General features: G+C 37.8%; 1 protein-coding gene across 1 annotated transcript in view; it reads left to right on the top strand.

Moving 5' to 3' along the window:
• Window positions 1-17,168, top strand: part of LOC128183344 (zonadhesin-like) — a 71,119-nt gene that overhangs the window by 11,545 nt on the left and 42,406 nt on the right. Inside the window, exons 3-25 of the mRNA XM_052852311.1 lie at window positions 3,536-3,602; window positions 4,081-4,202; window positions 4,522-4,653; window positions 4,790-4,838; window positions 5,147-5,371; window positions 6,687-6,829; window positions 7,190-7,410; window positions 7,627-8,516; window positions 8,734-8,919; window positions 9,158-9,397; window positions 9,875-10,120; window positions 10,443-10,601; window positions 10,904-11,111; window positions 11,442-11,551; window positions 12,114-12,279; window positions 12,403-12,764; window positions 12,965-14,423; window positions 14,564-14,658; window positions 14,783-14,875; window positions 15,151-15,230; window positions 15,533-15,626; window positions 15,773-16,020; window positions 16,132-16,225. Coding sequence (XP_052708271.1) covers window positions 3,536-3,602; window positions 4,081-4,202; window positions 4,522-4,653; window positions 4,790-4,838; window positions 5,147-5,371; window positions 6,687-6,829; window positions 7,190-7,410; window positions 7,627-8,516; window positions 8,734-8,919; window positions 9,158-9,397; window positions 9,875-10,120; window positions 10,443-10,601; window positions 10,904-11,111; window positions 11,442-11,551; window positions 12,114-12,279; window positions 12,403-12,764; window positions 12,965-14,423; window positions 14,564-14,658; window positions 14,783-14,875; window positions 15,151-15,230; window positions 15,533-15,626; window positions 15,773-16,020; window positions 16,132-16,225 — 5,689 coding nt within the window. The remainder of the gene's footprint in view (window positions 1-3,535; window positions 3,603-4,080; window positions 4,203-4,521; window positions 4,654-4,789; window positions 4,839-5,146; window positions 5,372-6,686; window positions 6,830-7,189; window positions 7,411-7,626; window positions 8,517-8,733; window positions 8,920-9,157; window positions 9,398-9,874; window positions 10,121-10,442; window positions 10,602-10,903; window positions 11,112-11,441; window positions 11,552-12,113; window positions 12,280-12,402; window positions 12,765-12,964; window positions 14,424-14,563; window positions 14,659-14,782; window positions 14,876-15,150; window positions 15,231-15,532; window positions 15,627-15,772; window positions 16,021-16,131; window positions 16,226-17,168) is intronic.

The following is a 17,168-nucleotide window of genomic DNA, read 5'->3' on the forward strand; positions in this document are numbered from 1 at the left end:
TTTGTTGACCAGGGTGATCTAGTGGGCACCCCTGTGTGGGGTTTTGAAGTATACCTATTACAGACCATGGTCTACAGGATCCCAGAGGTCAAAAGATTGCACTGCTAGCCTTAAAAAATCATAATACAACCTAGGACTTCTTACTCTCTTTCCTTCCTCTCTCTTTGTCTCTCTCTTTCCTTTCCATATTTATCTGTTTGTCTTTCTCTCCTTCCTCTTTCTGTCTTTCTTTCCCCTACTCTCTGCCTCATGCTGTCTTTCTCTCTCTTTCTCACACACTCCTCTCTCTCTGCTGTCTCTCTCTATATATGCAGTGCACCAATTTAAAAGATGACAATAAATTGCTTATTAACATGGCATTTATTAAAAACTGAGGTGATATTGAGAGATAAACTATGCAGTTATAACATTGTTGTCAGATGCGCTTGCACTTGCTTATTTGCTGAGGTGGTTTGATTTATAAGTGCGCATTTTCTGATAAAGATCAAAAGCATGAATTTACAACAATGATTTTTTTAGATGGAATTTTTGTCCCAGGTGTTTAAAGTTTACTTCAAATAACTTTTAATCTTGTGAATGACATTTCATCATAGTAGGTAATAATACCTTGGAACATTAGGGGCAAATATGTTTCAAGGTGTCGTAATTTTTATCACTTTGATATATTGCCCTCTCTTCTTTACATTGTAAAAAATCTTGCTCAGGTCTTAATTGTAACACAATAACTCAGATTGGTAATGAGATAGCTCTGATAAAAATCTGGAGTAAGTTTTTTCACTCTGGAGAATAAAGCCAGAAAATGGATCAAAAGCCTTAGGTAACCTTATAGGTGTTTACAATCTGTGTGTATTCAGTGTCTCCCAATTATTTTATTGAGTAGAAATTATTATCATTAAAAATGATTTATCGTAGTATTGTGACTAGATTTTCGCAGTAGATTTCATTTCTATGAGTCATTACACACCAAAGTGGAGGGAGCTATTTCATTTTGGGTTCTGATGATAAACTTTATGATGAAAGAATGGAAATAAAGGTACTATGTCAGGTGTATATTTCACTGGTAGCAGCATCTTATTAACATTTAATGAATTTTCAGCTGGGTTTTTCAGAAATGAATAAAGATATATAAGACTGCCTTTATAGAACTTTAGTCCACAAAAAATTGTACGATTAGTGCATTTCTTGAATTAAAATGGTTGCATGACAACGCATAATATGGAATGTGCTTACTCTGTGTTGCAAAATAAAATTCTGAATTTATCTGCACTACATGCAAAGCAAAACATTTTTAGCAGGGGAAAAAAGAAAGAAACAAAAAACTTGATCGAATATCAACAATTACATGAAGCATAGTACATAACGTAAAAAGTGAAAATGAAACAGGATGATCCCATTCATTTTGTTTTTTATCAATGAACATAATCTTTATTGCCCATAAAAATGTTGTATTCTTGGAGGTAGTGTAGGGGATTTTTCATGGTTATTTTAGTGACAGGTGCTTCACAAACACACAGCAGTGCATCTTAACAGAGAGCCCTGCGGTCATTTGATTATGCATGGAGGTCTATCCCTTTTAATTTTGACTGATGCTGTATCTTTGCTCAGCTGTTTAGATTTATGATGAGTTGATGAAAAAACCAGGTCATATTTATATCTGTGATTTCTCTGATGAAAAGATGCTGATAGGAGCTTTCAGTGCTGTTGCTTGCATGTGGCTCAAAACTGCTTTTTCTCTGGAAAACTTAGTCATAATGAGGCTGGTAAAGACTAAAACTGTGCATTAATTTTATAAGTATATATATACGTTGATCTCTCAGAGTCTCTCAGGGAAATGGCCAATCATTGTAAAAATGCTAGTTTTTGAGAAGGATCAAGATAACTTCTAAAATATCAACACTGATTATAACTTACATGTAGTATATATTTACAACAAATGATATCTCAACCCCATGTTTTTAATTGATAAAATGTTATTTATATCTTTTCATTGGATTTTTTAAAATCTTTTTTATAACTTGTGCCAAAATTACAAGATAATATACACTAGTAGCTGATAAGTCAAATTATTTTAAGGATTTTTTACATCAAGATAATAAGGACCCCCCTCTGCAGGTGCCCTATAGTGATCAGTGTCCATCTGTCTCTCCATTCCTCTTTTCTCCCCTTGGCTCAATCTGGCTCATACTTCACCCAGAGTGCCTTTTGGTAAAGGATGTGCATTGACCTTGAACCAAAGGACTAAGTGCGGTTTTATGCAATTTTTGCCCCCCAAAATCAAAGTTTTAGAAAGAGCTTTAAAATAAGGTGAAAGATAGTTAAAATCATATTGGAAATAAAGGTGTAAAAGGTTATCACCACAGTGACGTCATAATGTAGAAATGACGTCATGAAGATTGCATTATTTTGATAAATTGATGTTTTGAAGCAAAATATGGGTGTTTTCCAATGGTTTTTCGACTGGGAAACATCGAGCGCAGGCTTGCTCAAGTACCATATTTTAGTATAATGTGTATAACTATCTGAAGAAAGACATATGTTAAAATTGCACTTGAGCAGACCTGCGCTCTATACTTCCGAATGCAAAATATAGAGCAAAAATGAGAATATTTTCATTTGTTTGCAAATTTGTAAGAATTGGGCCATTTAGGTGACGTCATAGATACACAGCGAATGAGCAATGATGACTAAAATCATTATTAAAGTTATAGGCATCATCTATACAATGATTTGTGAAGATTTTATTTTTATACGATACTATTTAAAAATTGGTTGAAATCGGGGGCAGATATTTGACCATACCGCACATAGTCCTTTCTAGGTCTCAGGTTAAGGTCATAGCAGAATTATCTGAAAAATCCTTGTCTGGATTATATATTCTCTCCCCTTGGTCCAATCTGACTCATACATGTACTTCACCCACAAAGTGCCTATGGTCAAAGGGTGTGCAGTGACCTTGAACGATATTTCTAGGTCAAGGTCATATCAGACCATGCACAAAAAAAATTTCAGAGCCTACTTCCCGTAGCCCTAACTGGCTCATATTTCATATATTAAACAAATCTTTTGGTTAAAGGGTGTGCAGTGACCTTAAACTCAGTTTCAGGTTCAAATGTGAAGGACGTAGAAGATCTCATGAAATATGCTTTTATCATATTTTCCATTATTTAAGCTGGACAATTTGATATGGTCACCATCTAAATATTAAATAAGGTCTAATTTTATTTGTTAATTGCCAAAATCAATCAAAATCATAAAAAGGCATATGAAGGATGCACTCCCCTTTCCACCGAGCTACATGTACATAAGCATGAATATATACTACAATATTTTCCTGAGCTAAACCTCTAGTATTTTTCCTGTTTACAGTAATTGAGCAACACTACATTTTGTAGATAACGTTCAGTATTGCCATGGTGCAATTTTATATTGAATTTACTTTGATAAATTATTTTTGTGCATGTTTTTAGCATTACACATACATATATTTTTTGGTGTCAGAGAGGTTTCATATCATAGTATACAACTCTTTTTTCAGGGTTTACTTTTTGAAGCTAAGGTGTACAGTTATATAAACAACATTCCAACTACCTGTTTTAGTAAAGGTAAGAGAGCAGTAAACTGTAGGCTACAGAGAAAAAAGTGCATTATGCAATGGATGTTTTGTAGAATTCTTGACTAGACAATTATGCAATAGTGTGGTAAACTCCAGACAAAAATTTAATCATTCTGTTAAAACAATGGACATGTGTTTCCATGCATGTTCCAGTATAAAGATGAATGACTTATGTCTACAGATATTTGCCCCTTTTACTATGTATTACGTATCTTGATAGCATATCTACCAGACACGCTCCTATATTTGAGATGGAGAATATCATTTAAAGAGGGAGGGTCAAGGAGAGTGTAGGGAAATGTAGGAAGAGTTCTAGCACATAATATATCTCGGGCATGTGTTCAGTATTAGATGTTGGAACATTTCTATTCAAGATGGATGGAATAGAAGGGAGGGGAGTTGGGGTGTGTCAAATATTGTCTATCATCTTGATTTTTGTCTCCTTTACGTGTTTTCTAATTGTGCAGCAGTAGCAGCTTACCAGAAAGACGACAGTAAAGTTTCCACACGGACAGCGACAGAAGAGTTACGGTCCTTGCAGAGAAGGGTGTCCCATTTAACATCTGTTGTGGACCAACTGCAAGCAGAGGTTATATGCATTCTGTTCATAAGAATATTTGTATACAAGCATATCACATTGCTAGGGCTGAAATTCATAGTGTTGACACATTTCCTTCTGCTAATTTTATAAAACTAAGATCAACTTTCAACTTTTTAATTTGAAATTTTAAACATCTATTAATAGTTTGGTTTGAAAAAATAATTGTTTGCTTACTGCTTAGTTAGATTTTGGTATACATGTGTAGGTATAATTTAGGAAAGAGTGAGATGTTGTAAGTGAATTATAATTTTTGTACTGCAGTTGATCCAGTCATCAAAATAATTTAATTCTCAAATATTAATTTCAGAACTTAGATTTGAAGGCCAGACTTAATCTACTGGACAGTTGTGTCTGTTACCCACAATGCCTTGTGAATGGTGTGATCTATGCTGATGGCGAATCTTGGCAGAAAGACACTTGCACGTTCTGCACTTGCAGGGTCGGTAAATTTGCATTTTAAATCGGCATGATTAACACTTGCTGTATGAGGCTCCATGAACTTGGTTCTAATTAGACACTGATGGATACCATAAATTTCTAGCAGAGTAACAGTTGAAACCTTTGATACTTTTTAGGAAGGCCAGGAGGATTGTATAAGAAGAGTGGAGCTGCCTCAGTGTCATGGTAGGTATTAAATTACATTGTCGAGGTCCGTGACATAAAGTTAGAAATTGATGAAACACCTCTCCCTGCTACGACTCTTAGTCATAGGTTGTGACACAATTAATGTGTGAAGGTTTTGGCCCAGTACTTTTAATGAGGTTTTGACAAATTGTTATGTATGAATGAACAATTACTTTAAGTTTAACATAACCTAATTCAAGGTACACCGGCAAATTATCATCGGTCCTTAACTTACAATTATGGTTATAAAGAATACTGCCAATACTGGTTTATATAAATTTGAAAAAATTAAGAGGTTAATTTTTCAGCCCCATGTGTAACCTCACCCTGCCAGAACAATGGATATTGTGTGGACACCCACCCTGACCCCTCTGGCTACCACTGTATGTGTCAGCCCCCTTATGATGGCCCCTTGTGTGAGACTAGGCAGAATCCCTGTGTGTGGCCCCAGGAGCCAGGCCTCTGCAACAATACTGTGGTCAGATATTACTATGACAGATTTGAAGAGGAATGCCAAGCCTTCAACTACACAGGTATTGTAATACTATTAATGCAGTTTGATTCATGTTTATGATATTATATACAAGGGTGATATCAATGCTAGGGCACATAGTGTAATGTGTCATGACCTTGATGCAAGGTGGTTTTGGCAATTTTAAGGTCACATGCAAAAAAGTGAATAACCTAGCTAGCCATGTCTGGACCATCTAATTGAGAAATGTTTACTGTTCCTTCTTTACTCAAGTTTGGTTATGACCTGATGTAGTTTGAAAATCTTTTTTATCCAAAGGTCATTTTGGCATGTTCAAGGTCAATGAGAAAAATGTATCTTTCCTGACTTGGTCTTATTATGCTCCCCTTCGAAGAGGGGGGCATATTGCTTTGCTGTTGTCTGGTGGTCGGTCTGTCGGTCGGTCCACCAACAGTTTCCGTTCATTTTCTTCGCAGAGGATGAACATATTGAAATGAAATTTGGTATACAGGTTTATCATGATAATATCTAGGTCAAATTCGATATTGGATACGTTCATGCAATTTTCAACAGAGTTATGGCCCTTCGACGTAGAAAAATTCTAGTTTTTTGCAGTTTCTTCGCAGAGGATGAACATATTGAAATGAAATTTGGTATACAGGTTTATCATGATAATATCTAGGTCAAGTTTGATATTGGGTACGATCGAGCAATTTTCGACAGAGTTATGGCCCTTGGACGTAGAAAAATTCTAGTTTTTTGCAGTTTCTTCGCAGAGGATGAACATCATGATAATATCTAGGTCAAGTTTGATATTGGGTACGATCGAGCAATTTTCGACAGAGTTATGGCCCTTGGACATAGAAAAATTCTAGTTTTTTGCAGTTTCCACTCATTTTCTTCACAGAGGATGAACATATTGAAATGAAATTTGGTATACAGGTTTATCATGATAATATCTAGGTCAAATTCGATATTGGGTACGATCAAGCAATTTTCGACAGAGTTATGGCCCTTGGACTTAGAAAAAATCCAGTTTACGTTCATTTTCTTTGTGGATGTTTCGAAGGGAGTGGGGCATAAGTGTTTCACAAACATCTTTTGTTTTGTATTTGGATATAATGGGAGGCTGATACCTGACAAATTTGTCTGTGACCTGTGTCATGACCTTTAAGTCAAAGTTTGAGCCATATTGAAAATTTTTGTGTTATCTTAAGATGACAATTGTGAGGTATATAGATCTTACATGTACAAATGTTACATTGATCAGCAAAAAAAAATTGATAATTTGGTTCTTTTTAAAAAAACTGAAGTTGAATTTTTTGCAAAGAAATTACATTTTTATTAATACTTGGACTTGGATGATCTTTTGTAAGGCTGTGGTGGAAACGTGAACAACTATGAGAGTTTTGAGGCTTGTCGAGAGGTGGCCATGACAGGGGCATGTTGTTTTCGGCGATTTAAAGCTGATGAGAAGGCTCTGATAACAGGGAACCAGATGAAGGAGTCCAAATGCCAGGTAGGGACCATGCTGATGATGAAGGACCATGATTACAATTTGTCAAATCAACATTGACAAAAAGTAGCTATAAACCTATTACTTTTATGATATGTTGAAAACATTACTTCAAGCAGTATGTCAGATGTCACACACATGTATATAAGCTGATAATTATTTTACATCATACTGAAAACATGCATGTTTTATGCAGTATTTTATGTGTTTCTTGATTTTATTTTTTAAAGCTGTAGCTTTTGATTTATTTGAAAAAAGTTTATAAACAAATAATTGCAATTTCTTCCAAGGTATGTAGATCTTGACTTTAAAAAAGTTTATTACACTGTGAAATATTTATAATTTACTGGTACACATGTGTAGGTGTTGTCCCTAAAAGATTGTAAAGCTATCCACAACCAGAAGAGGAAGCATTATACTAAGGAGGTGGTGGCGTTCTACCCCAGCCTGAGCTGTGAGGAGGCTGGGTGTATGAATACACAGAGTGGGTGTGTCTATGACGGAACCTCCTACCAGCCAGGGGCCGTCACCTACCAGGGCTGTCAGAAATGTACATGTGAAATCGACGAACGATGGACTTGTCAGTAAGTTGTATACTCTCCAACTTAAATATGGGAGCTGTAAGTAACAAATTTCATCTTTATTTTTTAAGAATATGTCCTAATGTTGATTTCAAAGATTTTAGAACATATGTATAAAAAAAAAAAAAAAAGATTATGTTTTTTTTTAATATCAAGTGTCTGTAAGAATTTATTTTTTATTGAAAACATGGTTAATACTGGCGCTCTCAATCATTACAGATGTGAGACCATTGGACGGAGGAAAGACATACGTGACATGTCCCAATCTGAGCTATCCCGTTTTCAAACAGCGGTTCAGCAGCTCCGATTTGAAAACAAGCAGTGGGAGAAATTCCGAGACATGTACATGGCTCATGGGATGCATGCCAATGGAGGGCCCTATTTCTTACCGTGGCATAGAGTCTTCCTACGAGAGGTGGAGAAGAAGCTACAGAAGATTGACTGTGGTATCACAATGCCTTACTTTGATTTTACTACAGATGTGGGGAATTTCGCAGAAGCCATTATCTGGCAGCCTAACTATTTTGGTGGAGATGGTTCTGGTTTTAGCCATTGTGTGCCGGATCATAGTTTTGGAACCCCTGGCAGCTGGCAGCCCTGCATCATGAGGAATTTCCACACAACCATTGAACTCCCGACCATGGTAGATCTGGCTTTGGCCCTGTCCAGTGATGACTACACAGAAATGAGCATGAGTCTGGAGAGCTACATCAGCTACCTCCACCGCTACATAGGTGGAGACATGGCTACCACTGGGGGGCCCTATGACCCAGTTTTCTTTGCCATTCATTCTTTCGTTGATATGCTATACTGGAGATGGCAGCAAAGAGGCAACAACAAGTTCAAATACCCGGCAGCTTTCGGCAATATTCCCATGGTGCCCTTCAACATTCCACCGAGTAGTGTACTTGACCTTGAGGCTGACCTTTGTGTGACCTATGCCCCACCCTCTTTGGGTCACCCTTGCAACACAAGCACTGGTGGTATTGACACCTCTGGGGCTGATCGAGGAGACACCCCAAGCAGTAAGGTGGCTGTAGTAAACTACCCTGGATACGTCAATGGATTTGACAGGAATGGTTATGATCTTGGTGGATACAAAGAAAATGGTAGAGTAAAACTTCATTGAAATCTTTACTGTTATCTTATACCAAATGAATTAAAATTCAGTAGTGTTTTCTTTGCTAAAATTACCTAATTTTGGAGATAAATTTATGCATGTACTTTGATTTTCATATTGAATATCTCTATAACTGGGATATCTTAATTTACTCTGTATTTGCTGTAAGGTTTAATATTTCCATGGTTTGATGTCGTACATTAAAGGTCTAAACAGGGATGGCTTTGACAAAGATGGTTATGATGTGGATGGATACAATCGCTATGGTTACGACAAGGATGGGTACAACAGGTGGGGATTTAACAGAACAGGGTATGATAGGGGAGGGAAGCAGGACACCCACAGGATCTATGATCAGAATGGCTTTGACGACCAGTGTCTGGATATACAAGGTGAGGTGCCAGTCCTTCAATTTGATGATTGTGCATGTCAGACATTAAATGAACTTTTGAGTCAACAAAACTTTCAAAGCTCTTATGCTTAGCAACAAATCTTTGGTTCTGTAAGGAAGCACTATACATGTAGAAATAAGATTGACAAAAGCAAACCTACACCATATCTTTTTTGTCTGCAATTTTCTCATTGTCTTTTAACAAAATTTAAATGTAAAAAATAACTTCTGTTTCACAGGTCTGACTAAGTACGGCTTCGATAGATTCGGGTTCACCCCCGCAGGGTTTGACAAGGATGGCTGTAACTTCCTGTATAAAGGTCCCTTTGATGTTCTCCATTCCCTGAGGATCTGGGAGCTGTTGTCCCTGCAGGACCGAGGCTTCCTCCTGTCCGTCTACAGACTCTGTCCCTCCTTGGACCCCGTCCCCCTCAGCTGGAGCAGGCAGTTCTGGGCCCCCAAGTTTAAGGATGTCTCTGGTCAGTTTACTGAAACGTCTTCTTGCAATAACTGACTTCATTTTTTAGAGTTTTCTTGGCCAAGCAATTTCACTGCGGAAAACCTAGTATTTAATGTCTCATTTAATGTTGCAAATGACCTGTTCAGAACTTATCCATGACAATTTCTCTGAGACAACCCCATCTAAATTTCATACTGTAATGAGCAGTTGTTTTGCAATGATCATTATCAATGAACAGAGTTTGCTTGCAAATCTTGTAGATATCTTTTTACATGGTTAATACTTGGTGTTTGCTAAAAATGTTTATTTTTATGTCAGAGGTACTTTAATTATTTTTAATTAATATAAACATAGTGTTGCAAAATTGCATATTACCATGGAAAACTGAAGTTAGAAATTGCACATAAGCTTATGATGCACCCTGTTACATTCTGATAAAAACAAAAAAAAATTTGCTTTTGATTTTCATCCAGTGATAATTGATACCTCTTCTTAGGTCTAGTTCACAGCATTACACCAGAGACCACTCTCAGCATTCCGTCCTCACGTTTCTGTTTTGAGACCACCCCTTATCTGACTCCATGCACTTGTGAGACGTCCATCACCAGCTGTACAGAGAATCCGTGTCTCACGGATGTTTGTCCCTCTTACCCAGAAGCTATTTGTCACGTAGACTTCTGCTCAGAGTGCAAGGCGACCTGGTACTATAACAACCAAGAGGTGGATTGTCTGGAAGACAGAGGTAAAGGGGCTCTCTGTGTAGAATTTTATAGACTTTAGACTTTTACTGAAAAATTTGAATTTGAATAGTTTGATAGAAGTAACAAACTAAAAAAAAAAAGTTTTTAAAAATAGAAGAAAAGAATTATTTTGATGATTGGTTGGTTGTTTCGGTGAGCATTTGAGATGTTAAATGAATCATTAAACACATAAAGTTTGAATGTACCAGTGCATTAAAAATATGGATTTGACTTTGCAAATGATAGGTTCATTTAGGTTTGTCTTTTGAGATGTCTTCATCTCCTAATAATCTACATTGACTTCTCGATCATTGTTCTGTATAGACTTCTGTGATCCCAATCCTTGCCTGAACGGAGGGACATGCCAGAAGAGTATCTGGCCTACCGAGCCCCAGCTGGTGACCTGCAGGTGCCCCCCGGGGTACGACGGACACCTGTGTCAGTACACCTCTATAGAGGTGTGCAGTCTCCCACTCAGCATAGGTAGGCAACCTCAGAAATAAAACATTTTTAGATTTACATGTTCATTGTAAAATCATTAATTTCAATCGTTGCTTGTATAAAGAGGAAACTTAATAAACAATGTAAGGGTTTTGATGCTCCAAAATGTCTAGATAGCAGCTTTATAGTTTGTTCAACCATTCAGTCAATTCCTTAAATCTGTTTTTTTTTGAAGGTCAATAAGAAAGTTGAGAACAATTTTTACTTTTTTGGTACTTTTTTTTTTTAAAACAGTTTTCTCAAACGTGTCGTGTTCTTGTTAATGTTGTATCTCTTAACTCCAGGAAGCTGTAATGACAGAGAGAGTAGATGGTTCTACAACCACCAGACACAGAACTGCGAGTCATTCATTTACTCGGGGTGCGGAGGGAACGCCAATCACTTCCTGACGGAGGAGGCGTGTCAGTCGCGATGTGTGATCGGAGCATGCTGCCACAGGAAACCGCTGTTCAAAAGGAGGCTGGTCGGCTACAACCTGGATAACTATGACAGGTAGGCAACGGCAGGCCAAAAGACCACTTAAGTCTAACTGGTGCTAATGCTTTGTGAACTGATACTGTATATTGGTATGATTGAAATAATTAGTATAGAAAAAGGATGTTTTTCTTCACCTTAAGATTATATTTCTTTTTTTATCCTTATTTTGTAAGTATCTATGTTTATTTAAATACACATTTTGACATAAGTATGAAAAAAATATGTATAAATTGTTATTATAATCCATATTCGCTTTCTCCATTTTTTAAGGTCTTCTACACACCTTTTGTCCTTTAGTTAGGACTTCAGATTTTCTCTGTTAGTGTTTTGTTTCTTGATAAATAGGTATGGCTTTGACAAAGACGGAAACAGTCGAAGAGGTGATACCAGAAACGCCAACAACTCAACTCCATTTGGTTCGGAGAGATTCAACAGCAAAGGCTATGACTGGGAAGGTAAAGGAGGACAAAATTCTTTTAGTTTTCTACAATATTTGCAAAACAGTCTTAAAAGAATGGAGAAAATTAAGGTAGTTGCCATCTTTGCCTGAAATTTTACTTCTGATTATTATGTGCCACTGAAAATCAAGAACAAAACTGGTATTTCTGGTGGATATAAAGTGACGTATTCTTTTTGAAGCATTGGTCTTGATCATTGTATCAAATACACGTCTTTAAGAAGAACTCCATATAAAAATAAAGGAAAATGCTCAAATTTTAAAGCTAAAATATTTGGGTTTTTTCTTTACTAAATGTTAGTTTATAGTCAAAAATATCATATCACAGTTTGAGGCAGATCTAATTGGTAATTTGTAGACCACCCAGCCTCCTTAAAATAAGTTCAGTGACTGTAATCCTTGCATGTCTAGCTTATTGTGCTGCAGCACTTTTATAGAAATGTCTTACAAGCAAGAGGATGGTGGCAAAAAACATTGCACAGCATATGGTTACAAACAGGATCAGCTTGAATTGTTCATATCTGATTTCTAAGCATTGATTTCTGTGTTGTTTTACACAGGATATGATGTATTTGGCTATGACAAGGATGGATATGACAGACTAGGATACAACAGTGAAGGATATGACAGGGAGGGCTTCAATATCCAGGGATATAACAGGATAGGGGAGTACGACGGGATCCTGGAGTACAACAAAGAGGGATACAATGTCGAAGGATTCAACAGGTCAGGGAAAAAATCATCAAATTTTGTTCAATAACGGAGAACAATTTGTTCCGATTTGTAAAATTTGTATCTTTTTGTTTCATACGTAGAATAATTTTTTTTTCCTTTTTCTGATTGGTTTAGAGCTGGTATGAATTGCCAAGGCTACAACAGGCGTGGTCTGGATTATTACGGTATGTCAACTGGATACAGCTACAAGTGCAGCCCCATGTCCCTGATCCAGTGTCAGAACCTAGAGCGGAACTCTGACACTGAAGTGGTCCAGTTCCGGCCCGGGAAACAGTGTGCAGAGGTGGGCTGTGGAGAGAAGTGTGGCTGTACCTACAGGAACAACACCTATACCTTTGGTCAGGAGTTCCGCATCGGATGCCAGACCTGCACCTGTACCATCCGCGGCTCAGTTACCTGTAGATGCATGAGGTATAACTTCCGTAGGAGGGAAATCCGGGATATGACCAAAGAAGAGCTGGAACTTTATCAGACAGGTAAATTTCAAAATACTATAGATATACCAGTACATGTACCTTTATTTTGTCTTCATTGATTCTTATCATGATGGATAGTTCAAATATTAATATTTGTCATTCTGTTGAATCGGATAGAGGGTGTCGGTTGTTTAATGTCAAAATTGCATATGACTTATTACATGGAAAGTAGCTGGGGAAAAAATTTCTCTATATTCTAGGAATCAAGAGATTGGCAACCAGTACTGGTCATGAACCTTCCTTGTGGTTCCAGTTTGCTGACATGTACCTCAGACACAAACCACAAGCTGTCGGCTCCGACCAATTCCTGCCATGGCACAGAGCTTTCTTAAAATATGTGGAACAACATCTGCAGAACATCAACTGTGACATCACCATTCCTTACTACGACTGGACGATTGATGCTGGAGAGCCCCACAAGTCAGTGATTTGGTCTATGGTAGTGTTTGGAGGGAATGGGGAGGGGCAGAATGGGTGTGTCCCCCATCATAGCTTCAAGGACTACTATCCTCCCTCCTGGGTGCCCTGTCTGAGACGACAGTTCAATAACAGCGTTACATTTCCCGATGCCATTAATGTCCAGCTGGCAGTGAATGATCCTTCATACACTAACTTTAGGTTACAGATGGAGATGATGCTAGCCTCTGTACAGAGTTACGTCGGAGGACACATGTACTCTGATCTCAGTCCGTATGACCCAGTCTTTATGTCTGTGATAGCTTACATTGACAAGTTGTGGACTCTATGGCAGGAAAAACATCCTGATTGGATGGCAAGCTACCCGGTTGAGCTCCGATACAAACCCATGGACCCATTTAAACTTTCTCCAGAGGATGTGATGTACTCTTCTGTACAGATGTGCGTGGATTATGTCCCCTTGACCTACACGACCCTGTGCAATATCTCTCTGCCTAGGTATGGTTACGATGAGGATGGATATGACAGACATGGGCTGGATAGGGAGGGTTATGACAGAGATGGATTCAATATCGACGGATTTGACAGGAACGGTAACAGAGATATGAGAGGTGTGTTCAGCACCAGTGGATATGACAGAGGTGGATTCAACAGGCAGGGCTTTGATGTCTCCGGATTTGACCGATATGGATTCTACATTGACATGTATAACTTGGACGGCTTTGACAGTAAGGGTTATGACCGCTGGGGCTACGACAGGTATGGATACAACATAAATGGAGTCACTCCGTATGGATTTAACAGAAATGGAACCTGGAATCCAGATGCAGATCAGTCTGTTATCAACAAGTTTGGTTATAATGTCTATGGTTTCAATAAGTATGGCTATGATAGAAATGGGTACGATGTGTTTGGCTTTGATTCTCGAGGTCTGGATAAACACTTCTGTAACAACTTCTACCTGGGCCCTGTTTACATGGTCATCAAACGCTGGGTGGAGTTGGAGCTGGAGAAACTGGATAAAGGCCCAATCTTGGACATCTATCGTCTCTGCCCCTATGTTACTTTTATGCCTACCTGGATGTACACCGTTAACTGGTTCACTCGTAACGATCAAGTCAATCTGATCAACACACTGGAGAAACAGGCCCGAGCAGACCATCGATTTGAGCCAACATACCTGCCCAGGTCATCCTCTGTCACAGAGCTTAACCTGTGGCTACCTGTACCACCTGATCAAAGGTAAACTCTTCTATCAAAGTAAAAGCTGTATAAAGTAGAAACTGGTTAGGAAATCGTAGATTTTAAATTTAACTTATTTTCTTGCTTTGGAATGGTTGCTTAGGCTATTCATGCAGGTAGTACTCCTTCTTTGTTGTCAGGTTGTGTTTTGTGACCAACTACTTCAGTGGATGTCCTTTTGGACGGTTCCCTGTCACCTGTCGACCAGACCTGTGTAAGGGGAGAAAATGTCCAGGTAAGAATGGTGACACATTCTCTTTTTGCAGCTGTTTTGGCAAAACTTTGTATTGCAAACTTACATGTGAGAAACCAGAATAAATACAGATGGATGTATTACAATAGAATTTATCCTATTTTAGGCATCCCTGATGCAGTCTGCAGAATCAACACCTGTGGGGACTGCTCTATTGAGTGGTACAATGGATTAACAGGGGCACCTGTTGTCTGTTCAGGTAAGTTATTGTGTATTTACTATAATTTATAACAGTGAAGCTTTGTTGCTTGTTTAGGTGAGTTTAATGTAAATGTTATTGTAAAACAAAAAGTTTTCCAGAACAGTTCATCATAATCATAACTCCTAGGTCTTACAGGTTAAGTGATTCTGAAGCGTATCAAAGACTGGCATTTCTTCGAAAGAATGAATTATGATTTTAGTGTAGAAGAAAATACATTAGATGAATATTAAATTGAATCGAAAGTGTAGTCCAAGATTTGTTTTGTGATAAAGGTTGTGTGACAGACGACGGGAGAGAGGAACCAGAGGGCGCCACGTGGAGGAGATCAGAGTGTGACGTCTGCAGTTGTCAGGTATCCTAGCAACTTATCGAATCATCATACATAGTTACATGGTTATCAGAATAATAACATTTGTAAAGTGCTAGTCATGTGCTGTTGGAACTATATTTTCTTTTTTCCTGAAATTAACAATTATGAGTCCTCTTTCACCATGGTAATATCAAAGGTTTTGTAGATCTAAATTCATTGGCAAGTGGTATATATAAAATATGCAACATGAACATTGATGACTTGATAGTAAATTGAGTATGAGATTAAAAAAAAAGGTTGATTCCTAAAAATACAAATACGCTTCAGAATTTCATTTACTGTAGGATGGCATGGTGAGATGTTCCACCACTCTGTGTCCAGCGGTCACCTGTAGAAACCCTGTTCAAATCCCTGGCCAGTGCTGTGCCTCCTGTGAAGGTAAATCCTTCGATGAAGGATTAAGTTCATTACTCATGATATATTATGATTATTTCAAGAATTGTTTATGAATATTACTTCATATTTATCCATTACCTGTTTATTTCACAGATTTTTAAAATTGTTTCCTGTTTTGTTAATTTCAGGTGGGTGTCAGTATGAAGGTAGAATCTACGAGCCAGGTGTGACCTTTACCCCTGACTCCGCCCCCTGCAGCGTGTGTGTCTGTAACCGTGGCGACGTGACCTGTAGGCCCCGCCCCTGTAAGGACCTGGGGAAGTGTAAGAGCAGCATGACCTTACCTGGGGATTGTTGTCCCACCTGTATGGACTGTGGGAGGTATGCCAACGCCTCCATGTGGAAACAGGGACCGTGTCAAAAGTGTAGCTGTATTGTACGTGGACCCTTCTGATACTGAATGAAAATTATTGATATAACCTTGAGTTGTGATAGAGATCATTGCTGTGTAAGAACATTATTTTATTATTGTCTTGCTTTTTTGCAGAATGGCAATGTGCAGTGCTCCGAGCTACAGTGTGGGATACCAGACTGTAAATACCCATATACCCCACCCGGTGAATGCTGTCCCACATGTGTCTGTAAGGGTTTTCATATCTTAAAGAAAAGATTGACTGTCCTCTCAATAACATACCGTAATCCGGTGAATATAATACGCAGTTGTGTACAATACGCACCCCCCCACTTTGGACTTGAAAATGGTGAAAAAAAGCTTGTTGGGATGTATAATACGCATCAAAAAAATTGATCAAACGGTAATCCTGAGTATCATCAAAGCAGTTATAATTTGTATGCACGCTCAAATTCATCGCGGGAATACGCTACCGGAAATAAGTAAAACACAATATTTTCTTAGATACAGATTTATTGTAACTAATACATCGCGGTAGTGTCTTTAATTCATAATCAATGTTTTAAATAGACCTAGTATTATATTTTCTACCGTAAATAAAATCAACTACTTATATAATTGTTTAGTCATTACAATCCCTGTGAAGTGAAAAACGGACGATGTACAGGTATGGAGATAACGGACCTAATTAAATTCTTAAATGACTCCGATCAAAGTGATCAATTAGAGGCCTGGAACATAATAAAATATATGCACAAATAGTTGTGTTGTGTATAGTACACATAGCCTAAGGGGGGTGTCTAAGATACCCAAGGTGTCAAGTGTTAGCGGAGGGGGAGTACAACTGTTTCAATGGCTTCAATTAACGGAATAGGTTATAGAATTATTTATATTCATAATTATTTGCAATAAATTAATTAGCATTACATGAAAATGGTTAAAAATGAGCCAAATGATGTGTAAGCTGTTTTCAAAGATCTGTTACAAATAGCACGTGGCCATCCAAGTCCGCATTCTATAAATAATAGCTGTAATGGCGGCGTACACGGAGATAAAGAATAGGCAGTTCAAATTAATTTTTAAAGGCCATTTTGAAACAGTTTATTTATTAACAGAATTAAAGTGTACATTTTCTTAATTGCATGCTATAACAATGATTTCCTAAGGGTTAA

This window comes from Crassostrea angulata, chromosome 5, assembly GCF_025612915.1.
Source record: "Crassostrea angulata isolate pt1a10 chromosome 5, ASM2561291v2, whole genome shotgun sequence".
In the NCBI taxonomy this organism is placed as follows: Eukaryota; Metazoa; Mollusca; class Bivalvia; order Ostreida; family Ostreidae; genus Magallana; species Magallana angulata.